A 20,609-nucleotide genomic window follows, 5' to 3' on the forward strand; every position below is an offset into this window, starting at 1 on the left:
ATGAGAGAGAAGTTGTGGGTGCCCAGATGGGAATGAGACACCCCGGGTTGATCCAAGCTTCTCTTCCCTGCTCGGGATTGCGCTGACAGAAGCGCGCACCTCCCGGGGCAGCGGCGGCTTCGGGGGCGGGGCGCTGGGGGCGGGTCCTTGGGGCGCGGGGAGGGACCAGGGTCCTCGGGACTCATGGGGCGGATCCTCGGGGAATGGGGCGGGGATGGGGGCGTGTCCTTGGGGTGCGGGGCGGGACCAGAGTCCTTCAGACTCGTGGGGCGGGTCCTTGGGGCGCGGGACGGGATTGGGGGGCCTGGCCCTCGGGGGCGGGTCCTCGGGGCGCGTGGCTGGACGTGGGTCCTTAGGACTCGTGGAGCTGGTCCTCGGGGGCGGGTCCTCTGGGCGCGGGCGGGACAGGGGCCCCTGGAGCTTTGGGGGCGGGTCCTAGGGGGCGTGGGTGGGGCGTTGGCAGCGGGCCCGCGGGACGCGGGGCGGGACGTGGGTCCTTGGGGCTCGTGGGGCGGGTCCTCGGGGCGCGGGGCGGAGATTGGGGGCGGGTCCTCGGGGCGGCGAGCGCGGCGTCCCCCGCTCCTCCCGCGCGCGGCCCCTGGAGTCCCGAGGCGCGCGGCCAGCCCAGCTCGGGCCGCCGCACTCGGAGCGGCTGGGCGGCCGAGCTAGCGCGGGCCGGGCTGGGTCGGGGTCGGGGCCGGGGCGGGGGGCGCCGCCCCCAGCGTCCTCCTGCAGCCCCTGGAGCGAGGAGCCAGGGAGAAGACGAGGCTGAGCGGGGCCGGAACCATGAACCGGAGTTTCCACAAGTCTCAGACCCTGCGCTTCTACGACTGCAGCGCGGTGGAAGTCAAGAGCAAGGTAAGCCGCAGCCGGCGGTCTGCGCCCCCCTGAGAATGAATGAGCGCCCCGAGGGGGGGACTGGGCGCTGCGGGAGGTAGGGGGGCTGGCGACAACTTTGGAGTGCGGGCGCCGCCGCGGGATGCGCGGGGGTCCCGCCGCCCTTTCCGCCCCTGCACGGACACAAAGCCCGGCAGCCCGATGGGTGCCCCTGGAGCCCGGCGCTAGGAGGGCCGCGCGGGCTACGGACCCCCGCGGGAGAGGCTCTTTTGTTCCACGAGCGGGAGACGACCCGGCGCGCAGCACGGTGGAGGGGCGGCGTTTCCGGGGCGACCCGGGGGCTGCTCGGAGTGGGGCCGTTGGGGAGCCTGGGGGCCTGGGCCGGGGGAGGGCCGGGCCGCGCCTCCTCCTTCACTGCGGAGGAGCCTCGGAACCCGCGAGGGGAGAGCGGCAGCCGGCCGGGGCCCCCAGCCCCGCCGGCGCGCCCCAGGCCCAGGCTCTCCGGGCGCGCCCGGCCGGTGGCCCCTCCCGCTGCCCGCGCCCCGGCCCGAGCGTGCCCCAACTTGCGGGTGTCTGTGCGCGTTCGGTTAATTGGCTGATAGGATCTGGCGCTTCTGCCCTTTGCGGGGGCGGCTCCTTGGAGGCTGACGCTTTTGTCTGCGAGGGTCTTGGTTGCAGTTGTTCAGGGTCCCGGAGGAGGGGGCTCCTCGGGCCCTTCGCTGCTGCTGCCTGGGAGTCGGCCCTCTCGCCCTTTCTCTACGCCTCCCGCCTTCTGTAAAGCGAGGCGGAGAAGCCTGAGTGCTTGGAGAGGGGCTGGAGGGGAGAGCTCAGAACCCCAACTCCGCGCGGGGCGATTGTGCCTAGGGAGCGGAGTCCAGCGGCCCCCCTGCCCAGGCCGCCCCTGCCGGTTAAGGAAGGGCCAAACGGGTCCTTTGGTGAAGGATTTACAGGGCATCCGCCGAGGATGGGGGGCGGCTTCTCTGCAATGAACCAGTGAGTTGCAGGATTTCATTCTCATCTTGGGGAGACGGTCTTTATGAACTCCTCACTTCTCTTAAGATCGCAGCTTTTCCCCAATGCTAATTCTGTGACCCTCGCCCGGGACGCATCCCCTCTTTCGCCCAGGAGTGCCCCTACCCTCGCAAAGCAAATGTGCCCGCTCTGAGTTATGTGCGGGAATGTGGCTGATCAGATAGTGGCTCTTTGACCACTATCATAGGCACTGAGCATATGTGATGGGTCTTTTTTTTTTTTTTTTTTTTAACTTTTCAAGATCATCATGGATTCACAGGCAGTTGTAGGAAAGAATATAGAGATTCCCATGAAGGTCCATTCTTGTAGCGCGGGCTCGGTCCCGCACGTTTGTTGGATGCATATCCCTGCCATCTCCAGCAAGCACAGTGAACATACAGAACACTTCGAGCAAGGGTCCCTCCTGCTGTTCCTCCAGAGGCTACTTGATTTTAAGGGTAGATTGACTAACATTAAACACTTTTCCTGAGTCACACAAGCCACATTCCTCGTGCTCCGCAGCACGTGCACCTTGAAGCTGCCTGGTGACATGCACAGCTCCGGAGGATCTATCTAGAAGGATCGATCTGGAGACACTGCCCTCACCAGGCCTTATGCACAGTCTGAACTGGTGGTACCATGCAGGCCGCTGGGAGATGGAGAGTAAGAGCCTGCCTTTGCGTCTCCTCCAGGAGGGGAGTGGGGGGCTGTGGATGTCCTGGCTGCCCAGCAGGCTGCCTCCGACTGCCCTACCCCCTTTGGCTCCCCAGTGAAGAAGGGTACTCAGGCTCAGATTCAGATGCAGTGAGTCTTCCCCTGGAGGTGAGGGGCAGGGCTGGAGTTTTGGTTGAATTTGGGAGTACCCCTGGAAGGGCCACACCAACCTGGGTGGGCCCTGCTGAGCTGGCTGGTTCAACACACACATACACACACACCACACACACACACACACACACACACCATTTTGGGTGATGGGGCTTGCCTTACTGTTTGTCCAGAGAGTCCACTTGGCTCTTCCCTCAGTACACACCCTCCCACTGGCCCCCTTAAAATTTAATATTTGCTACCCTGGAATCCATCTCTGCAGCTGCTGTTGTCAAAATACAGGAAGAAAAACTTTATGACAGTGATGTCTTTATTCACATTAAATGCAGCACCAGAAACCTGGGTTTGCATGTGGGGAAAATGGTGCTGGGGGTTGAGTCCAGCCAGGTCTGCCGCCTACTACTCTTTGGAACCTTCAGGAAAGTCCTTCAGCCCTTCAGAGCCTCGTTATTCCACCTGTAAAATGGGCATTGTTCCTGTTCTTCTTACCTCCCAGGACAAAATGAAGTGATGACTATGAACGCACTCTGAAATCTACGGCCTGCCTGCAGAGGTACCGGTCAGTCCCTGCAGTTCAGGGTTCTGTGGCGTTTCAGAATATTGGGGCTGAAATTCACCTCTCATCCTCTCAGAATTTTGGGCCATGTGCCACAGCAAGTCAACTTCCCAAGCCCTGGGGACATTGTCTTTACCTGGTGGTTCTCCCCCGTCACACAGGCCCTTATATTCCCCAAACGTTTCTGCTTTAATACTCGTGATTCATCTATTCCTCCCCAAACCAGCAGAATGCACTTGCGACTCCTCAGTTCTGGTACCGAGGCTGCCATTTTCCCATTTGCTTTTGACTTTTGCCTCTCCTCCCATAAGACCTGCAGTGTGGAGGGAGGGGCTGTGCACAGTTCTGGGGATGTTTCAGGCCCAGGGGAGCAAGTCTTGGCCCCTTGTAGGGGTAGCAGGAGGCCCTGTGCTAGGGGAGGCCTCTACAAGGAGCAGAGGACTCCAGCTATGTGAAGGAGCATGTTACCCTCTGTGCAGTGTGCCCCCCTGAGCCCCTGCCTTCTACTTGGGCCTCACTCACGTTCTCTTAACCTGGTAGTCTGTTTGCTCTGGTTATGTGGCTTTCCCCCACCTGACGTGCTCTCTGAGAATCCGCCCTATGTGCCAACCCTCTCCTACCAAGTTCATCCGATGCCTTCACCAGGCCGAGCTCCCTCCATCCTCCGACCCCCGCTCATCTTATGGCCCTTGTCTCAGCACCGGCACAGCGTGATTGTTCAGAGCAGAGACAGAGGACCATGTTTACACCCCCAGGCATGGCATGTCCACTGTGTTTGGGGGAAAGTCCCTACGGAGGGTTTTAGTCCAGTGTTTGCTGCTTTGCTTAAATCGTGTTGGAGGCTTTTCTGGACTCTAAAGAAATACATTGTCATTGCTGAAAATTTAGAAACCATATCAGGCACAAAATGGGGTAATTCTACCATCCAAAACGGAGCCACTCTTAAGTGTGGCTGCATGTCTTCCTGACCCTCTATATGCACATGCTAACACATACATCTGTATTTTACAGAATCAGGGTCATATTTTATAGGCATGTCATGCTGTAGCCTGCTGTCCCCCTTCAACTTAACTCTACAAGTGTTTTGTCATGTCATTAGTATTTTTTTTAAAGATTTTATTTATGTATTTGACAGAGAGAGAGAGACAGTGAGAGAGGGAACACAAGCAGGGGGAGAGGGAGAGGGAGAAGCAGGCTTCCCGTGGAGCAGGGAGCCCGATGCGGGGCTCAATCCCAGGACCCCAGGATCACGACCTGAGCCGAAGGCAGACGCTTAACAACTGAGCCACCCAGGCGCCCGTCATTAGTATTTTTAAAGAATACCTGTATTCTATCTTATGTGTAAACCATAATTAATTTAACCAGTATCCTATTTGGGTCATTTCCAGTGTTTTCTATAATAAACAATGCTGTGCAAAACATCTTTGTACTTAAACATCTACATAAACATATACAGAGTATGTAGAGATTTGTTACATAAAGGATATAAAGAACTATTTCTTCAGGACAGATTCCTAGAAGTGCACTTACTATGTTAACAGTATACATGTTTTGAAGACTTTGAGTATATATTGCTAAATTTTCTTGCAGAAAGGCTCTTGTGCAGATTTATGTACTGTTTCCTGTCTGTCTATCCCTCTCTCTCTCCCCTCCCTCCCTGGGTATTTTCTTCTTTCCCGATCACATAAGTGGAACACCATCCCATTGTTTTCATTAGATCCTTAAATTATTAGTGAATTGAACATTTTTATATTTGTGGGCTATTCATCTATTTTTAGCTGCCTCTTTCTTTCCTGCAGTGTTAGTGTTCTTATTTTTTATGGAGTTATGGTACCTGCTTGACAACAGACTCTAGTCAGTGCTGAGGTAACAGTGATTTAAGCCTGTATGATTCCCCTGGTCCTCAGATCCTATCCCTGGCTGAGGCCGTTGGCTGCCCAGTGCTGCAGGGACACGTCTCTCCATCTGGTGGGCTGGGGGCTGGGCCAGGCTCTCCCCATGGGGTGGTTGAGCGCTTGCCTCCCGTGGGCCAGTTGAGAACTGCCTGACACAGTTTGACTCACCTGTGTGTGTCAGCTACACCCTTTCAAGATTCCGGTTCTGTATGTGTGCGTGCCTGTGTTCGAACAGGTTGGGTGACTTGTTGTGGGAAGCTGCCTCGGAGGGGACTCTCACCAGGGACCCAGGTAGGACTGTCAGTTTGGTGGGTGCCAGTGGTGTTGATGTGGGTCTCTGGCTGGAAGCAACAGAAAGCCCTATGCACTCTCCCCAGGGGGGCACCCCAACTGGCCAAGGGGTTCAAGCCCTTTCCTAGGACCCATGGCATTTCCGATAGAGAGTTCTCCCACCTTGAGGAAAGGAGTGTCAAGGATTGGAAGGCACAACCATTCAAGGTATCAGAAGCTCTAACATTTGTGAATCATGTCTAGAATCATCCTGACACTTTCCCATGAAGGGGCCTTCCAGACTTTTAGAGGCAAGCAACCAGTGAGCTTGGAATGGGGTGACAGAAGCATCCGTGACCGCAGTGGTTAAAGGGAGCATCAGGGTTAGTGTCAGACTTGTTCAGCTGGCTGTGTGCCTGTTTACTGGCTCGCCACTTCCTCTTGGCAAATTTCTACTCTTCTGTGAATGTGGGGAGCAATAGCAGGTACCGTGACCCTTTTTAGCCCCAACACACACCCTGCAACCTCCCTCTGCGGCTGCCCCTGGTCACGCTGGAGGTATACACATGGTTGAGGCTGGACACTGCCCTCTGTATATAGGTTGCACTCAGAAGTGTTTAAGATTATTTAACCATCTGCCCCAATATATAAATGTGTATACATGCCAGACACTGTTCTAAATATATTGCAATTGCAAATAATAGTTCATTAACCTCCATCCCAACCCTGCAAGATGGGTCCTGTTATCTCCCCCATCATACGAGAGGAACACTGAGGTCCAGGGAGTTTTGTGAAGCCACCCAAGGTCAGAGAGCCCGAGCAGTCTGGCTCCAGAGTGCACGCTCTTTGCCACGAACTTTCAGTGGCCACTGGGGAAGGAGGGCTCCTGATTCCTCTTCCCGACAGGCCCTGAAGTCCAGGTCCAGGTATTGATGCAGGTGTCCCTCGCTTGCCCTGTGCACAGTGAGACTGACCCCCCCCCCCCGGGCCTGTCTGGATCTAGAGCTTGTAAGCACAGCTCTTGTGCTTTGGGGGGGAAAGTTCTATCCTTCTTACATCACCACAGCAGGTTCTGTGGCTTGGTGTCAAGGGAAGTCCTCTATTCAGTAGTTGTTCTTAAAAGTCGGATTCTGCCACGTGTTGATCCATTCTTTTATTCATTTATGGAGCAACTACTATGGGCCAGGTATAGGACATGTGCTGGGGGACAAAGATAGTCAGGATAGACAGTATCTCCTCCGTAGAGACTTAGGACCCAACGAAGGTTTGGTCTGGTAAGTGAGAAGATTGGGGGGGGGGGGGGTTCCTTCATTCTAATATCCATACTGTCACCAAATCACTACTTCACATCTCCTTGAGCTCAGAGGTTTCCACTGCCTCCCAGCTGGCAGGCCTGCCCACCCAGCAAGGCCAGTCATGATGCTCAGCCTCCAGGAACCGTTCCCGTCTGTTTTCCAGCATCAGCAATGTCTAAGTCTGCTGTGGTTGCTTTGAGATAAATCAGAGCACCTTCTCCCCTCATTGCTTCCAGAAGTAGCTGGGCTCTGGCCTCCACTTTTCCCTAGCTGGGGGCTCTCCACTGCACTAGACTGAGAGGCCAGCTCAGGAAACTAGCTGCATTTCTCAGTAGTATGCTCCAAGGAAGCACTCAGCATCTAAAGTGTGAAGAGCAATGTTTTGCATACAGAAGGTACCCAATAAATGTTGGCTGAGTTGAATTCAGCTAAGGAACAACTTGATTTTTCTAATAGCTACTAGTTCAGAAGTTGTTAGGATACTTTAGAAAAGAACTACTTTTTGAGGAAGGTGAGCAAGCTTGACTCCCCGATAAGATTATTCCCAGGGCACCTCTGAGAGGGGTCAGTGGCCTTGTCCCCTCCCTGCTAGTGCCGTGAGAGAGAGAGCAGACAGAAGTGGGGCAGAAGATGAGCTGGAAAAAAAGAGAAACTTTTAAAGTCAAAAGGAAATTGATTTAAAAGTCCATGTTGAGGGGCGCCTGGGTGGCTCAGTCGTTAAGCGTCTGCCTTCGGCTCAGGTCATGATCCCAGGGTCCTGGGATCGAGCCCCCCATCGGGCTCCCTGCTCGGCGGGAAGCCTGCTTCTCCCTCTCCCACTCCCCCTGCTTGTGTTCCCTCTCTCACTGTCTCTCTCTGTCAAATAAATAAATAAAATCTTAAAAAAAAAAAAAAAAAGTCCATGTTGATATTTCTGCAGTGTTGGTGTCTGCTGAGTTCCTCAGTGTTTGATTACAGGCTGAGAGCTCCAGGGGGCATGGCGCGTGGGTCCCCTCTTCAGAGCCAGCTCTCTGTGCATCTCCAGGAGCAGTGCTCATACCCCTTCCTTGTCAACCCTACGTGCTTCCTCCTGCAGACGCCCCTGCACAGCCCTGTGTTACCTACAGATAGGGTAGCAGGCCGAGGACACTCACTGTCACAGCTGTGACATCAGCTACCTTCCCTGCCTCTTTTTGCCTGTCCCCTAATTTCAGTCTGTCCCAGGTTCCTGGGATCCAGGGATGTGTCTCCCACATCCCACCATCCATCTCTCTCTCTCTCTTCCCAAGGCTGTGTTCCTCACTGGGGCTCTGAGTAGGTGCTTGCTGGCAGGCTCCCCTCCTCATCCCCAACCAGAGCATCTGCTCTGTATTTTGGGGTATGTGCGTTGCATTTCACTTGGGGGGAGAAAAAAAGCTTTTGCTGCTTACAGAGTTTGAAAACCACGCAGGGCCTCATGCATGGCCCAGCCCTGTTAAATCCTGGTTTGTCTCCTCCCCGTGCTCCGCGGGCTGACCTTCTTACAACCCGCCCCTGTCCTGCTCTTGCCTCAAGGCTGAAATAGCTGCCTTTTCAGGAGGCTGTTCCAGACCTCCTGAATGTGGTGGGTTCTCTCCTGTGTGACAGTAACGTACACTAATCTCAGGCATGCAGCCTGATGAAATGTTGCATGTTTGCATACCCAGATGAACACTATACAGATCAAAGTATGGAACATTCCAGTATCCAGGAAGCTTCCCTCGTCCGCCCCCAGCGTAACCACCATCAGGGTCTCTGTCACTAAAGATGAGTGTGCTGGTTCTCGGATATGATGTAATGAGATACTCTTGTGTCCGAAGGGGACATTCGCCTGTTTAGATGGCACCCCAAGCTGTATGCATGTCCTTTGCTGGCTGCATACGTGAGTGCCTCTTCGGGGTGCTTGTGCTTTTCACTAGCCTTCTGCGATGCTGCTGTACTCCCGTGCCAGGAGACACAGAGGCTGGCCTGGGTGGTCTTGGTTATCCTAACCCACCACCCAGTGTGGCTGTTCTCGGCTCTAACCCTGGACTAGACTGGATTTGAAGTCAAAAGGAAATTGATTTAAAAGTCCATGTTGAGGGGCGCCCGGGTGGCTCCGTCGTTGAGCGTCTGCCTTCGGCTCGGGTCATGGTCCCGGGGTCCTGGGATCGAGCCCCGCATCGGGCTCCCTGCTCAGGGGAAGCCTGCTTCCCCTCTCCCGCTCCCCCTGCTGGTGTTCCCGCTCTCGCTGTGCTCGAAGGAAGCACTCGGGGCTGCTGTAGGAGGTCTGACCATCTGGGAGCCCCGAAGGCCTTGAACTACAACTTATTAAGTGCTTGTTGGATTAATACAATAATTCAGGAAGAGATTCTTTATCTTGCAGAATTTAAGGTTCCCTCCACTGGTGTGGGAAGGGGCTCTTACACTCCTTCCTGTGGCTGCGTGGCTCCCGTTGCTGCTGTCGTGCCTTTCTTGGCTTTCCTTTAGTCCACACCAGCTTCCGTGGGCCCCTCTGGTGGGCCTGGCATCATGGAGAAGCTGAGACTCCAGATGAGCAAGGTTGGGCCTGGGGGCTGCTTGATGGTCATGGGGCATCTCATGCGCAGGCTCTTCAATGAGGATGGGAAATCTCCCTTTTAAAAAGTGTCTGAGCCTCACATGTAGAACAAAGACCCCATGAGCAGCCTCCAGCTTGGTGGGCTGTGGACACCTGTGGAGGAAAGTGCTTTAGACCACCTTCACCCTGGGAGGTTTGCCGTGTCGCCCCACAGCTCACCACTCTCACACCTGCTGATGTTGACAAATCCTGTTGCAGCCCCTTTGGGGCTTTGTCTGCTCCTGCTAGAGAGTGGAGGTACTTATTCTCCATTTTATCACATCAGCATGCTTGCCGAAAGGCAGGTTAGGCATCAGTCAGTCTACCAGGCAGACCTCTCTTGGTTCTTTTGCCTCTGAGACAGGGCAGGGACAGACAAGGGGCCTCTTTTTGGGGACATGGAAGGACCCTGAGGTCCCTGGGTAAGGGCTCTTCTGTGGAAGAGAGAACTGTAAGGGCCATATGGCTGCCATGCTGGAGGGCTTTGGAGGCAAAAGTCATGTCAGTATCCTGTTTTCCATGGCATGGGGGCCTGAGCCACTGGCTCCCCACCCACAAGTCCTGACCTCCCTTCCCTCACCGGTCTGGGATAATAACGGGGTGTTGCTATGGGACAAAACAAACTTCTGTGTCTGTAGGGTGCTCCCTCATGTGGAGGAGGAGGAGGCGCCCAGCCTCTGGACTCTGGTCACCTCAGGCCCATCAGCAGCTCTACGGGTGCAGGCGTAAGGGGTGCAGACCCCAGCCTCACCGGAATGCACGCCTGTTGACGGGAAGGTGATGTAGGGGCTCTGCATGTCTGGAGAACTCCTGCGGGAAGTGGTGTATTGAGGACCCCCCTCCACTCCTCAGGAGATGAGCTGCCCTGTGATCCCTTCTCCCAATGAGCTTGGAGTCGCCTGCCCTGTCCCCCCACCACACAAGCTGAGAGCAGTCTCCCAGGGGTGTGGCCCCGTTGCTTGTCTGTCAGCGGCACCTCTTCTCAGCCCAGGTGCAGAGGACTAGTCAGGGCACTGCTTTCAGAGTGGCCCAGTGTTGTACCACTGGGGACACCCCACACTTCCCTTTGGTTGTGTTTCTGGGAGGCACACGGTCTCTGGGCTCCCTCCCTGCACTGGGAGCTCGGCCAGCCTGGTGGGAGCCGCTGCCACTGGGTCACATCACCTCAAGGACAGTCTGGGCGGGTGTGACCTTCTGTGTTCAGTTCCAGTGACATCTCGTGGTTACAGCTCCCCTTCCTGGAGCATCAGCTGTGCACTGGGCTTTCTGCCAGCCTGTGCATGGGCCCTGGAGAGGAGGACCCTGGGGGCTTGACCAGCCTGTTAGGTCACCTAACCAAGATCCCACCTGCAAGTGCAAAACCAGGTCTTAAACCCTCAAGTGCTTCCCATCTGTTTCACATTATTCGCTAATCCCACCTCCTGGAAAATAGACAACACCTACCTGCCTGGACGCAGTCTGAAATTATATCCTCTATCTCTCCACCCCCCTCCCCGAACCTCCTGGACACTGGCTCAGGGCTCTGCTACTTTCTCAATATCCCTCGTCCATCCTGTGAAACCCCCTCTCCCAGGCGGCCCCATGAGTTCTGACCTGTGTGCACTGTCTGTTTGCTGGGAGATGGTGGGTACAGGGAGAACCTGACCACCTCCCCCACTTCCTCCTCTTCGCAGCTGTGTGCAGAGTGCAGAGTAGTATTAGCGACTCTCCTGGTCCCTGGCACACCTGGACATGTCACTTAGCAGATGCCCCTTGAATTGCATGACTAGGGGTGCGTAGCCAAGGGGCTGCGTTTATTGTGTTTGCAAGTTTCAGTCTTTGAGAAGGGCTCAGACCACAGCCCTGTGAACGTCTGTGCATGATGCACCTTCTTCAGGCACTCTGGTGAACAGCGACCCTTTGCTGGGACTACACTCTCAGGATAGCACATGTATTTGAGTCTCACAAAAACCCTATGAAAAATATGTTTTTGTCCCTTTTCTAAAAGGAGGAAATATGCTCAGAGAAGTTTAAATTATCCAGAGTCACACAGCCAGTAAAGGCGAGTCAGGAATTTGCACCTCAAGAGCCTTGTGCGTAATGAATGACTCTGCCCTCCCGTCTGTATTGATAAAAGACACCACTGGTCCAGACCCTGTCCCACCTCAGCCCATCCCCATCCCTGGAAACTGCCCCCTTTTTTGTGAATCGTGAGTTCGTACTGGGATGTAACCCCACTTCCTTGGGGGCCAGGTTCCAGGCCTCTACTGGAGTGGATTTCTGCTTCTGAGAAGTCCCATGAAGGCAGGGACAGATGAGAAACCTGGCCTTCACCTCCTGCATGCTCTGACCTCTGCGGTCCCTCCAGTCTGCCATCTCTACCTGTCATAGCAACCAGGTCTCTTGCACTTTGACCCTCAGCTCCTGGAGCAGCCCGGCTCTTCATCACTCTACTCCACCTGCCGACAGTCCTCCTTCCTCCATGCTGTCGGGTTCAGGCGCCCCTTCCTACCTGGGAAGTCTGTTCCCGGTGGGGTATCCCAGTGTTTGACTTTCCACATGGAATACTCACCATTGGAGCTCTTTAGCTCTTTCCTGCATTCCCTCCGGTATTAGCCTCAGTTCTTCTATTTACCACCCTCATGACTGTGGTCAGGGATCGAATCCTTCCAGGTATCAATCCCTGGCCTTTAAAATGGGACCAGTGACACTTCTGGGTGGCTGTTAGGATTAGAGAGAGCTTGTACGCAAAGCATGGCACTGACCACACCGTACTGGAAATCCCTGCCAGACAGAAACCGTGAACCCTGTTCCTAAATCTCTGTGTCCTCCACTCTCAGCCCTACCCCACATCTCCATTAACCAGTGGTGGGTCCACGGATCAGATCGCACGTGTGAGCTGGAGAGCATGTATGTGAGCAGAAGAGCACACATGTGACCTGTAGCACACACATGCTCACTGAGGTGACCCAGGTGCAGTGGGTTCTTAGTGCCCAGCAGCCTCACAAAGGATGTTCACCTGAGCAGTTCTGTGGCTACTGGTGGCTGGCCATCATCACTCTGGGTCAGGGTGTGTGGATAGGGCACAGGAAGGGGCCAAGCTCTGCTGTCGGCTCCACCCCATCTGACTCACAGGTCTGTGGCCTGATTTTAAACTGTCTCAACATGTCAGCCAAGAAGTCATCGCATGGCAGGGTCCCACGCTCTGACAGATGCCACATGAGGCTAACACCCTGTGCTTCCTGATCATTCCCTCAGTGGGAGCCTTCCCACAGTTTTCTCTGTAGTATGCACATGCACTCCTGCTCCTTGGCCCTGCCCCAAACGGCCTGAGGTGGTTGCATGACTTTACAGAGTGACACCTGAGCCCTTTCACATCCAGGGCTGTGTCCTCTCTCCACCTGAATATTTCTTCTCCTCATAAACACAGTTTGAATCAGGGCCTGTGTCCTACAGTTCCTTTGTGTGCAATTCTCAGTTTGTAATTACACATTTGCATGTATGATTACTGTCCCACATTGGGCTCTCAGACAACCACCAGCCCCATGAAGACACTCAACACGAGCACTGGGTGCCACCCATATCTGGCATTCAATAAGATTTCATTCAAGGAACCAACACTAAACAACAGCCCCTAGCAGTGACTAGCAAGATGCACGCTGGGATATGTACAACCCTGCTTTTCAGACTGATTTGCACATGAGTCCCTGGGACTCTAGAGTAGAATTCTGACTCTCTCCCTAGGCCTGGGGCCTGAGGTCATGCATCTCCAGCAGGTCCCAGGTGACAATGATGCTGCTGGTTCAAGGGACACACGCTGGGGAGGTCCAGCCCCAGAGAGCCTGCTTTCATTGGCCACAGGGGGTCCAGGGGTGCATGGCTCCCTGGGCTCTTGGCTTAGGCAGTAGTCACAGCCCTGGGCTGGGCCTTCTGGCTTAGCTCTGTGCTGCACCCTAAGGGTCACACTAGATTCAGCTTTGCCTTATATTCTCTCACTTCCCAACCCCTTCTAATATTTTTAAAATATTTTTATTTATTTATTTGACGGGGAACGGGGGCACAAGCAGGAGAGAGGGGCAGAGGGAGAGAGAAGCGGACCTCTGAGCAGGGAGACCAATGCGGGGCTCGAACCCCGGACCCTGGGATCCTGACGTGAGCCGAAGGCAGACGCTTCACTGACAGAGCCGCCCAGGCGTCCCTCTAACACAGCATTTCTGTTGGCTTAATTATATTTCATCCTGGGAATGTGCTTCCTCTGGTGACAATTTTACAGTTAACAGTTTTGACAACTGTAAATATTTTGGTGAATGTTTTCCTTGAAAATCTGTTTCTGATGACTTCTGATTCCTCTCGCCTTAGGGACCTGGAGGCGGGACCTGGGGGGAGGGGCCGAGGGGGCGGGGCCGAGCTGGAGGCGGGGCCTCGCCGGCAGCTCCTCAGTGACGTCTCCGCAGGGGGGCGGGGCCTGGGACGCTGGGTCCCTAAGGATGGGCGGGGAGGTGCCCTGCAGAGAGAGCTCAGAGAGCTGCGGGGATAATCTGGGTGGATAACCAGGGTAACATGAGTGCATCATTTTAAGTCTGCGTTTATCGTGCGTGATAGGACAAAGTGGGTCGCTGGATGCCCCTCGGGAGTATCTTTTATCCAAGATAAAGAACCTATTACACTAGGAGGTGACCCTAGGAATGCTGGGTGCTTCAGCCTCGGGCCCCAGTCAGTGGGTGTCAGTATAAGACTTAGTGTCTAGTAGTACCCTCCTTGACCCCTCAAGATCACAGCAATTTCGGGATAACTGCGGGGTCCAGCCCTGAAGGGTTTTTTTTTCAGTAAAACACTGTTCTGGTAGTAATCGTTGTATTAATACAGTGATCAGGAGTAGAGCGGCTGCGGCTGCAACCTGCGCTGTGTGGGAGCCTTCACAGCGCCCCACCCTGCAGACAGGCTGAGGGGGTTGCCCCAAGTCCCCGCAGTCCCGCGCAGTGGCAGAGGAGGCTGACCCATCCCGGACTGCGGGAAGAGACCCAGGGGCCCTTGTGCTGTGACGGTCTGCACTCCCGCGTAGCTCCCGGCAGATTAGGGAGCACACTCGCCTGCTTAGTGTATTCTGTCCTTTCTCCCATGGCACGTTGACCAGCTTCTAACTACTATATGATTTACCTGCATGCGTCATTTTTACTGTTTGCTACCTGTCTTCCCCGCCAGGACGTAAGTTTCATGAGGACAGGCCTTTTTTCTGTTTGGTTCACTCACTTACCCAGTATGTAGGAGATAACCTGTTGCTTAGAGCCACTCCATACATATTGATTAGATGATAAAAGCAGGAGGCATGCATTACACTAGTTATTCAGTAAATGAATTTTGTGTACCTACTATACTCCAGGGTCGGGGGCGGGAGGGGGCGGGATAAAATGGAGACCATATTTTTCTTTTACAACTGCAAAGCCCAATGCAGGAATATATTTGTTTGGTGAATAAGTTCCTACTTCGTAGTTTGGAGGAGTGAGTTCAAGTACAGACACATGTGTCACTTAATAGGACACTTTTGGAAGTGTCCTGGTGCGTGGTGGTTCTTGGAGTCGCGCTCCGGTGAAAGGGAGCAGCAAGAGTGAGTGAAGCTTCTCAGACGTTCTTCTCTTTAGAATCAAGGAAGGGATCTGAGCTGGGAAGCAGGTGGGACGGGGCCTCGGAGCCTCTCGGGAGAGTCCATCTGCCTTCAGCAAGCGTGTGGTGTCTACTGCATGGTCACTAGTGGAGGGCACAGCCTAGTGTCACCCACCCAAGGGCTCCCACCTGATTTATTCCGAGCAGAAGGCAAGTGGTCAGAGCAACCTACTGCCCTTCCTTCCTGGGAAAGTCATTTGGAAACAAGGCCTTTCCTCAGAAACACCTTCAGGCAGCCCCTGGGTGTGGTTGAGACCCCGAGAGACTTTGTGTCTTTAAAATGGGCACTTAACGTTGAGCCATCGGAAATATGGTCACAAACTGATTACCATAGAGATTGTGTTCTACATGGTTAAAGACCCTTCCAGGTCGCCTGTTTACTCACCTGCTTGCAAATAGTGTTGGAACATTGCCTCCTTGGTTTTGATGGTGAAAACATCATCTTTGCCCTGACACCTGGGGGGCGAGGCGGGGGCGCTGACGTTTGGCTTCAGATCTCACATACACAGGACTGGGCTGGTGTGTGGCATGGGAACTGGTTGTGACTTCATGCTCCTATCTCCTCCTGTGCTCCTGTTCTGACTTAATTCATTGATTCAACGAAAATTTGTGTGTTGGAACTATACTAGTCTAGAACAAGCAGACTCTCATGGGCTGGTACTCCAGTGGTGAGCTGTTTGCTACTGTAACTCATATAGTACTTACAAATTTGTGGCTGCATGGGTTTTGGGAAGAGTCTTAGAAGTGCCTCAGTTACTAAGCAAATTTTAACTGGTAAAGCCTCTACCTTAATGCCTGGCTCCTGTGCCTGGTGAGTCTGACAATACCCTGTCATGTCCCTGTGGGCCCAGGGACTCAACCTTCCTCACTTCAGGGGCATCGGAGAGCTAGAGATACCTCCTCCACAAGACCACAAGCATCCAGAAAAAGACTGTTTTCAAAATATAGCAGATAAGTGAAAAAAAGCACAGAGTTGACCAGTGTGGATAGTGTGCTATTGTTTGTTTAGAAAAGAAGGAAAATAGATACAGCTCACTTTTAATGCCTTCACGTGCTTTTGAAGGGCACATACAACTGAAATCACTGGTTCCTGTAGGGAGGGGACTGGGTGGCTGGGAGACTTTTTACTGAAAACGTTTTGAATTTTGAGCTCTGTGGTTCTATCCCTATTCAAACCATAAAGAAAAACATACCAAACAGTGTGATTCCAATTCTCTTTTTAAAGCATGCATGTCAGAGGTCTGCAAGAACATGCCCTCACACACTGCACAGATGTCTCAGTCAGATATCCCTATGTGGGACCCCCATGAGCCAGCTCAGGTACTAGACCAACTCCAGAATAGGTGAGCTCTCAGCTCCAGATGGCACCTCAAGCATCATACCAGATACTAGACCTTGATTTTCCTCCTTTTTTTTTTTTTTTGTCTTGCATGAATCTTCCTGGTTTCCCCATGGTGGCTATGTTCACAGGCATGTGTGGCCAGCCTTTCTGACTGCTTCAGAGCAAAGACTACCTTGATTTATATGCATAAAAGGAAAGAATGCTTTTTTAAACACAGAGTATTTTAAGGAAATGATGAAAGAGGATAGAAATTCAGAAATAGAGACCTTTGCCCTTCAACTCCCCTTTTTGTGAAAAGCACCCTGAAAGAGGAGGTGAGCTGGGGGTGGGGGAAGTTGAGTCAGACACTGTGGCAAAGAGAGACTGTGAGCCAGTTATGTTGCCCCCTTGGGTTTGAGCTGCCTACCTCTGTGAGGGGGATGAAGGGGATAATGCATCTCTCCCAAGTGGCTTGAGATTAAGAATGGGGTATGTGTATCTCCTGCCCCCATGAAACTGTTAGAAACACAAATATGTGTGAGCCTTGAATCCTCAAGTGATGGAAACAGTGATTAATTGCCCCCCCATCCTCTTTGGGGCATGCAGGGACATCACATGGGGTTCAAGCCCTAAACACCCTCCCTAGCTGGAAAAACAGCAGTGGAAAGGGCCTCAGTGAGAAGAAAGTGCTCAGTTTGATTTTCCTCCTCTTCCGTTTGACTTTAGCCCTAACAGGAGGGATGACATTGAGCCACAGCTGCCTCTTAGTCATCAAAAAGTGTGCCGTTTTAGAGTTTTAAAGAAAAGAGTACCTGAGCGAGTTTAAGAGGGAAGCTGGGGACCATATTTTCCATTGTAGGAAGAATGACTTTTCAGTTAGCTTGGAGTGGTAGCCGCTTAGTGCTGCAGACATAGAATTGAATCAGAGTCAGGAAATGGGGTCTTATTTCCAGCCTGGAATCCAGGAGCTCTGTGGCCTTGGGCAGATTCTCACCCTCTCTGAGACCCTCAGTATGGATGCTTGGAGAGACACTTCCAATGAGGAAGCTTAAAATTTAATTGTGGACATGAAGACAGCTAACCCAAACAAGCCTTTAGTGCTCTGCAGTGTTCTACACAAAACAGATTTTTTTTAACATACAGGAAAGTGTAGAGAGATCTCATTAGGTATCAAGAAAAAGAAAATTTTACATTTTTAACATTTTTAACCTGGAAAATAAGAAATAATCATGGTAGCGCTAATGGATCATCCTTGAAGTCACATGACATTGAATGATGAAAACAGATTTGTATTGCCAGAGTCCTGTGACTCCAGACATATCATTCATCTAGAGTTTTAGTTTCTGAATTGGAGAAGAGGGACTGAGGGCCTTTTGCAGTTTGGAGCCAGGGTGGAGATGGGTGTGAGGGAAGGCAAGTTCTACCCTGCTCAGAATGCCTGCCCTCTGTCTTTACCAGTTCAACACTGTGGGACCAATTCAAACTGGAAAAGCTTGCCCTACCAGCTTGGACTAAGTCTCGCATCCTGTTTCTGCTCTGCAAGACCCAGCAGTAATGGGGGGGGGGGGCTTCCCTGAGTTCTTAAATCTTTATCTTCTAAATTGATGTGTGCTGACAACAGATGCTTGGATACTTGGTCCCTTAGGGTTTCCTGTATGCCTAGAACAAAAGCAGAGCCTGCATTGAACCTGTCCAGTGTCACTCTCTGGGGTTTCCATGTTTCTGAACACAGCTTCCAATCAGCCTTCAATTGGCTATTTGAAAAAATTATTATTTGAGTTGAAACTTAAAAAAAAATTACAGCTCTATAAGCTATAATTCATGTGAAATAAAATTCACAACTTTAAAGTATAAATTCAGTAGTTTTTAGTATATTCACAGAGTTGCGCAATCATTACCACTATCTAATTTTGGAACATTTTCTTCACCCCAAAAATAAACCTCCTACCCATTAGCAGCTATTCTCAATTCCTTCTATCCCCAGCCCCTGGCAACCACTAGTCTATTTTCTCTATGACTCCACCTATCCTGTACCTTGCATGTAAACTGACTCATCCATGAAAAAATCAGTACATGGTCTTACCTTTTGTGTCTGGCATCTTTCACTTAGCATAATGTTTTCAAGGTTCATCTTTACTGTAGGCTATATCTGCACTGCATTTTGGGGGACAACATAAGGCCAGGATCCACTCATGGGAGGCTGCACTATCCAGGGAAAGCCAGTGGCCCCACACCCAGTGTTATTTCTTCAGACCCTGGTCTTGCTGTGGGGTCAGCGTGCTGGTGTGTACCACCAGGCATACTGCCTCTGGAGCTGTCTTTTAATCAGAAGAAGCAAGTTACAAGCAAGCAAAAATACACTTTGACTATCATTTATATATACCTCTGTAGTTACATTTAATAGTGCTCTTGATTTTTCCTGGATTCAAGTTAATGTATAGTGTCCTTTTATTTCAGCCTGAAAGATGGCTTTAATATTTCTTATAAGGCAGCTCTGCTGGTGGCAAATTCTCCCAGTTCTTGTGTGTTTGGGACTATGTCGTTTCTCCTTCATTTTTGAAGGATAGTTTTGCTGGATGTAGAATTCTCAGTTGACATTCTCCCCCCTCCCCCCACCACATGTCATCCCACAACATTTTAGTCTTCATGATTTCAGACAGGAAGTCATTCATATTACTGTGGATTCTTTATATGTAAGGAATTGTTTTCCTGCTTTTAAGATTGCCTCTTTGGCTTTAGGTTTTGACAGTTTGACTATGATACTTCTAGGTGTGGATCCCCTTGAGTTTATCTTAATTGTAGTTTGGACTTTTGGATATGTAGATTAAATTAATCAGATTTGGGAAGTTATGGACATTGTTTCTTCAAATATTCTTTCTGCCTTTTTCTCTCTAGTTAACCATCCAAAGTAAACATTTAAAAAATCTTTCCCTGAATGAAAAATGTTTAATGCTACACGAGGCAAGTGTAGCATCGGCTTTTTGGCTACTTCTGGCCATGAATGTCAGCGCTGAGAAGCCTTCTCTCAGCAGCAACAGATGGGAGTGAGGGCTCTGAAGGCATGCCAGACCCCAGCTCTCTGACTCTCAACAGGGAATGTATTCCTTGGGATGCGTGGTAGCATACCACAGATCTCTGAGACTGTTCATTTTTCTTCACCCATCCTCATGTTTGCTGATTATTTCTTCAGCCGCCTCTAATTGTCTGTTGAGTCCCTCTAGGGAACATCTTCACTTCAGTTACTATACTCTTCAACTGCAGAATTTCTGATTCTTTTTTTTAAATGATTTTCATCTCTTTGTTGATAATCTCTGTTTATTGCTTTCATGGTTTCTTTAGCTCTTTAGACATGGTTTCCTTCAATTATTTGAACATAATTATAATAGCTGATCTCAGATCTTTGTCTTGTAAGTACAGCATCTGGGCCCCCTCAGTGACTGCTTTGGCTGCTTACTTTCCTCTGCACGGGGGCCACTTTTTTGTCTCTTTATGTATCTCATAACTTTGTTGAAAACTAAACATTTTAAATAATATGATGTGATAACTCTGGAAGTCAAACCCTTCCCTCTTAAGGGTTTGTGGATGTTGCTGCTTTTTGTTTTAGTGACTTTCCTAGACCAATTCTGTAAAGTGTATTATTTGTCATGTGTGACTACTGTTAGTTTCCTGGTCATCTGGTGATTGAACAGAGATTTCCTTAAATGATTTGAACCAGTAAGTCCCCTAGCCCTTGCTTGGGGGCTGTGTGTGTGTGTGTTGGGGCATATCTTCAATACTCTAGCCACTTACTCTTTGCTTTAGCCTTCACTTCCTAACTCACAGAATCCCAAGATCAGCCGGGTGGGAGAGCTTTTAGCCTTCTCTGGCCTTTCCTGATCACATACACAGCCCGGCATATGTGTGTGGCCGTCTGTATCATAGGAATGAATCACAGCTTTTCACAGCCTCCTGTGGACATCTTGTTCCCCTCCATTTCTTTTATTGTAGTACAATACACATCACATAAAATTTGCCACTTAACCATTTTACGTGTGCAGTTCAGTATCCCTAAGTACATTCACAGTGTTTTGCAGCTGTCCCCCCCATATCTCCAGAACTCTCTTAAGCAATGACTTCTCAGTTCCCTGCAACCACCGCCTGCCCTCTGTCTCCATGATCTGGCGGCTCTAGGACCTCATACAAGAGGAGTCCCGTGGCACTGGCTCGCGTCTCTCGCGCAGTGTCCTCCAGGCTCAACTGAGTGGCAGCAGGTGCCAGAATATCCCTCCTTTTTAAGGCTGAATAACATTTCATTGTATGGATATATGCCACTTTATACTTAGAAGTTCTCTATATATTCTGAATATTATCCCTTTTACAGGCTTTTACACTCTGTGAATAGTGT

General features: G+C 51.6%; 1 protein-coding gene across 1 annotated transcript in view; it reads left to right on the forward strand.

Annotated features, from left to right (window-relative positions):
* The first annotated feature begins 687 nt into the window (after nucleotides 1-687).
* The window catches only part of PARD6G (par-6 family cell polarity regulator gamma), a 76,379-nt gene continuing 56,457 nt past the window's right edge, over nucleotides 688-20,609 (forward strand). Inside the window, exon 1 of the mRNA XM_034996289.1 lies at nucleotides 688-858. Coding sequence (XP_034852180.1) covers nucleotides 787-858 — 72 coding nt within the window. The 5' untranslated portion in view covers nucleotides 688-786. The remainder of the gene's footprint in view (nucleotides 859-20,609) is intronic.

This window comes from Mirounga leonina, unplaced genomic scaffold (genome assembly GCF_011800145.1).
Source record: "Mirounga leonina isolate KUSES-001 unplaced genomic scaffold, KU_Mleo_1.0 Mir_93, whole genome shotgun sequence".
Classification (NCBI taxonomy): Eukaryota; Metazoa; Chordata; class Mammalia; order Carnivora; family Phocidae; genus Mirounga; species Mirounga leonina.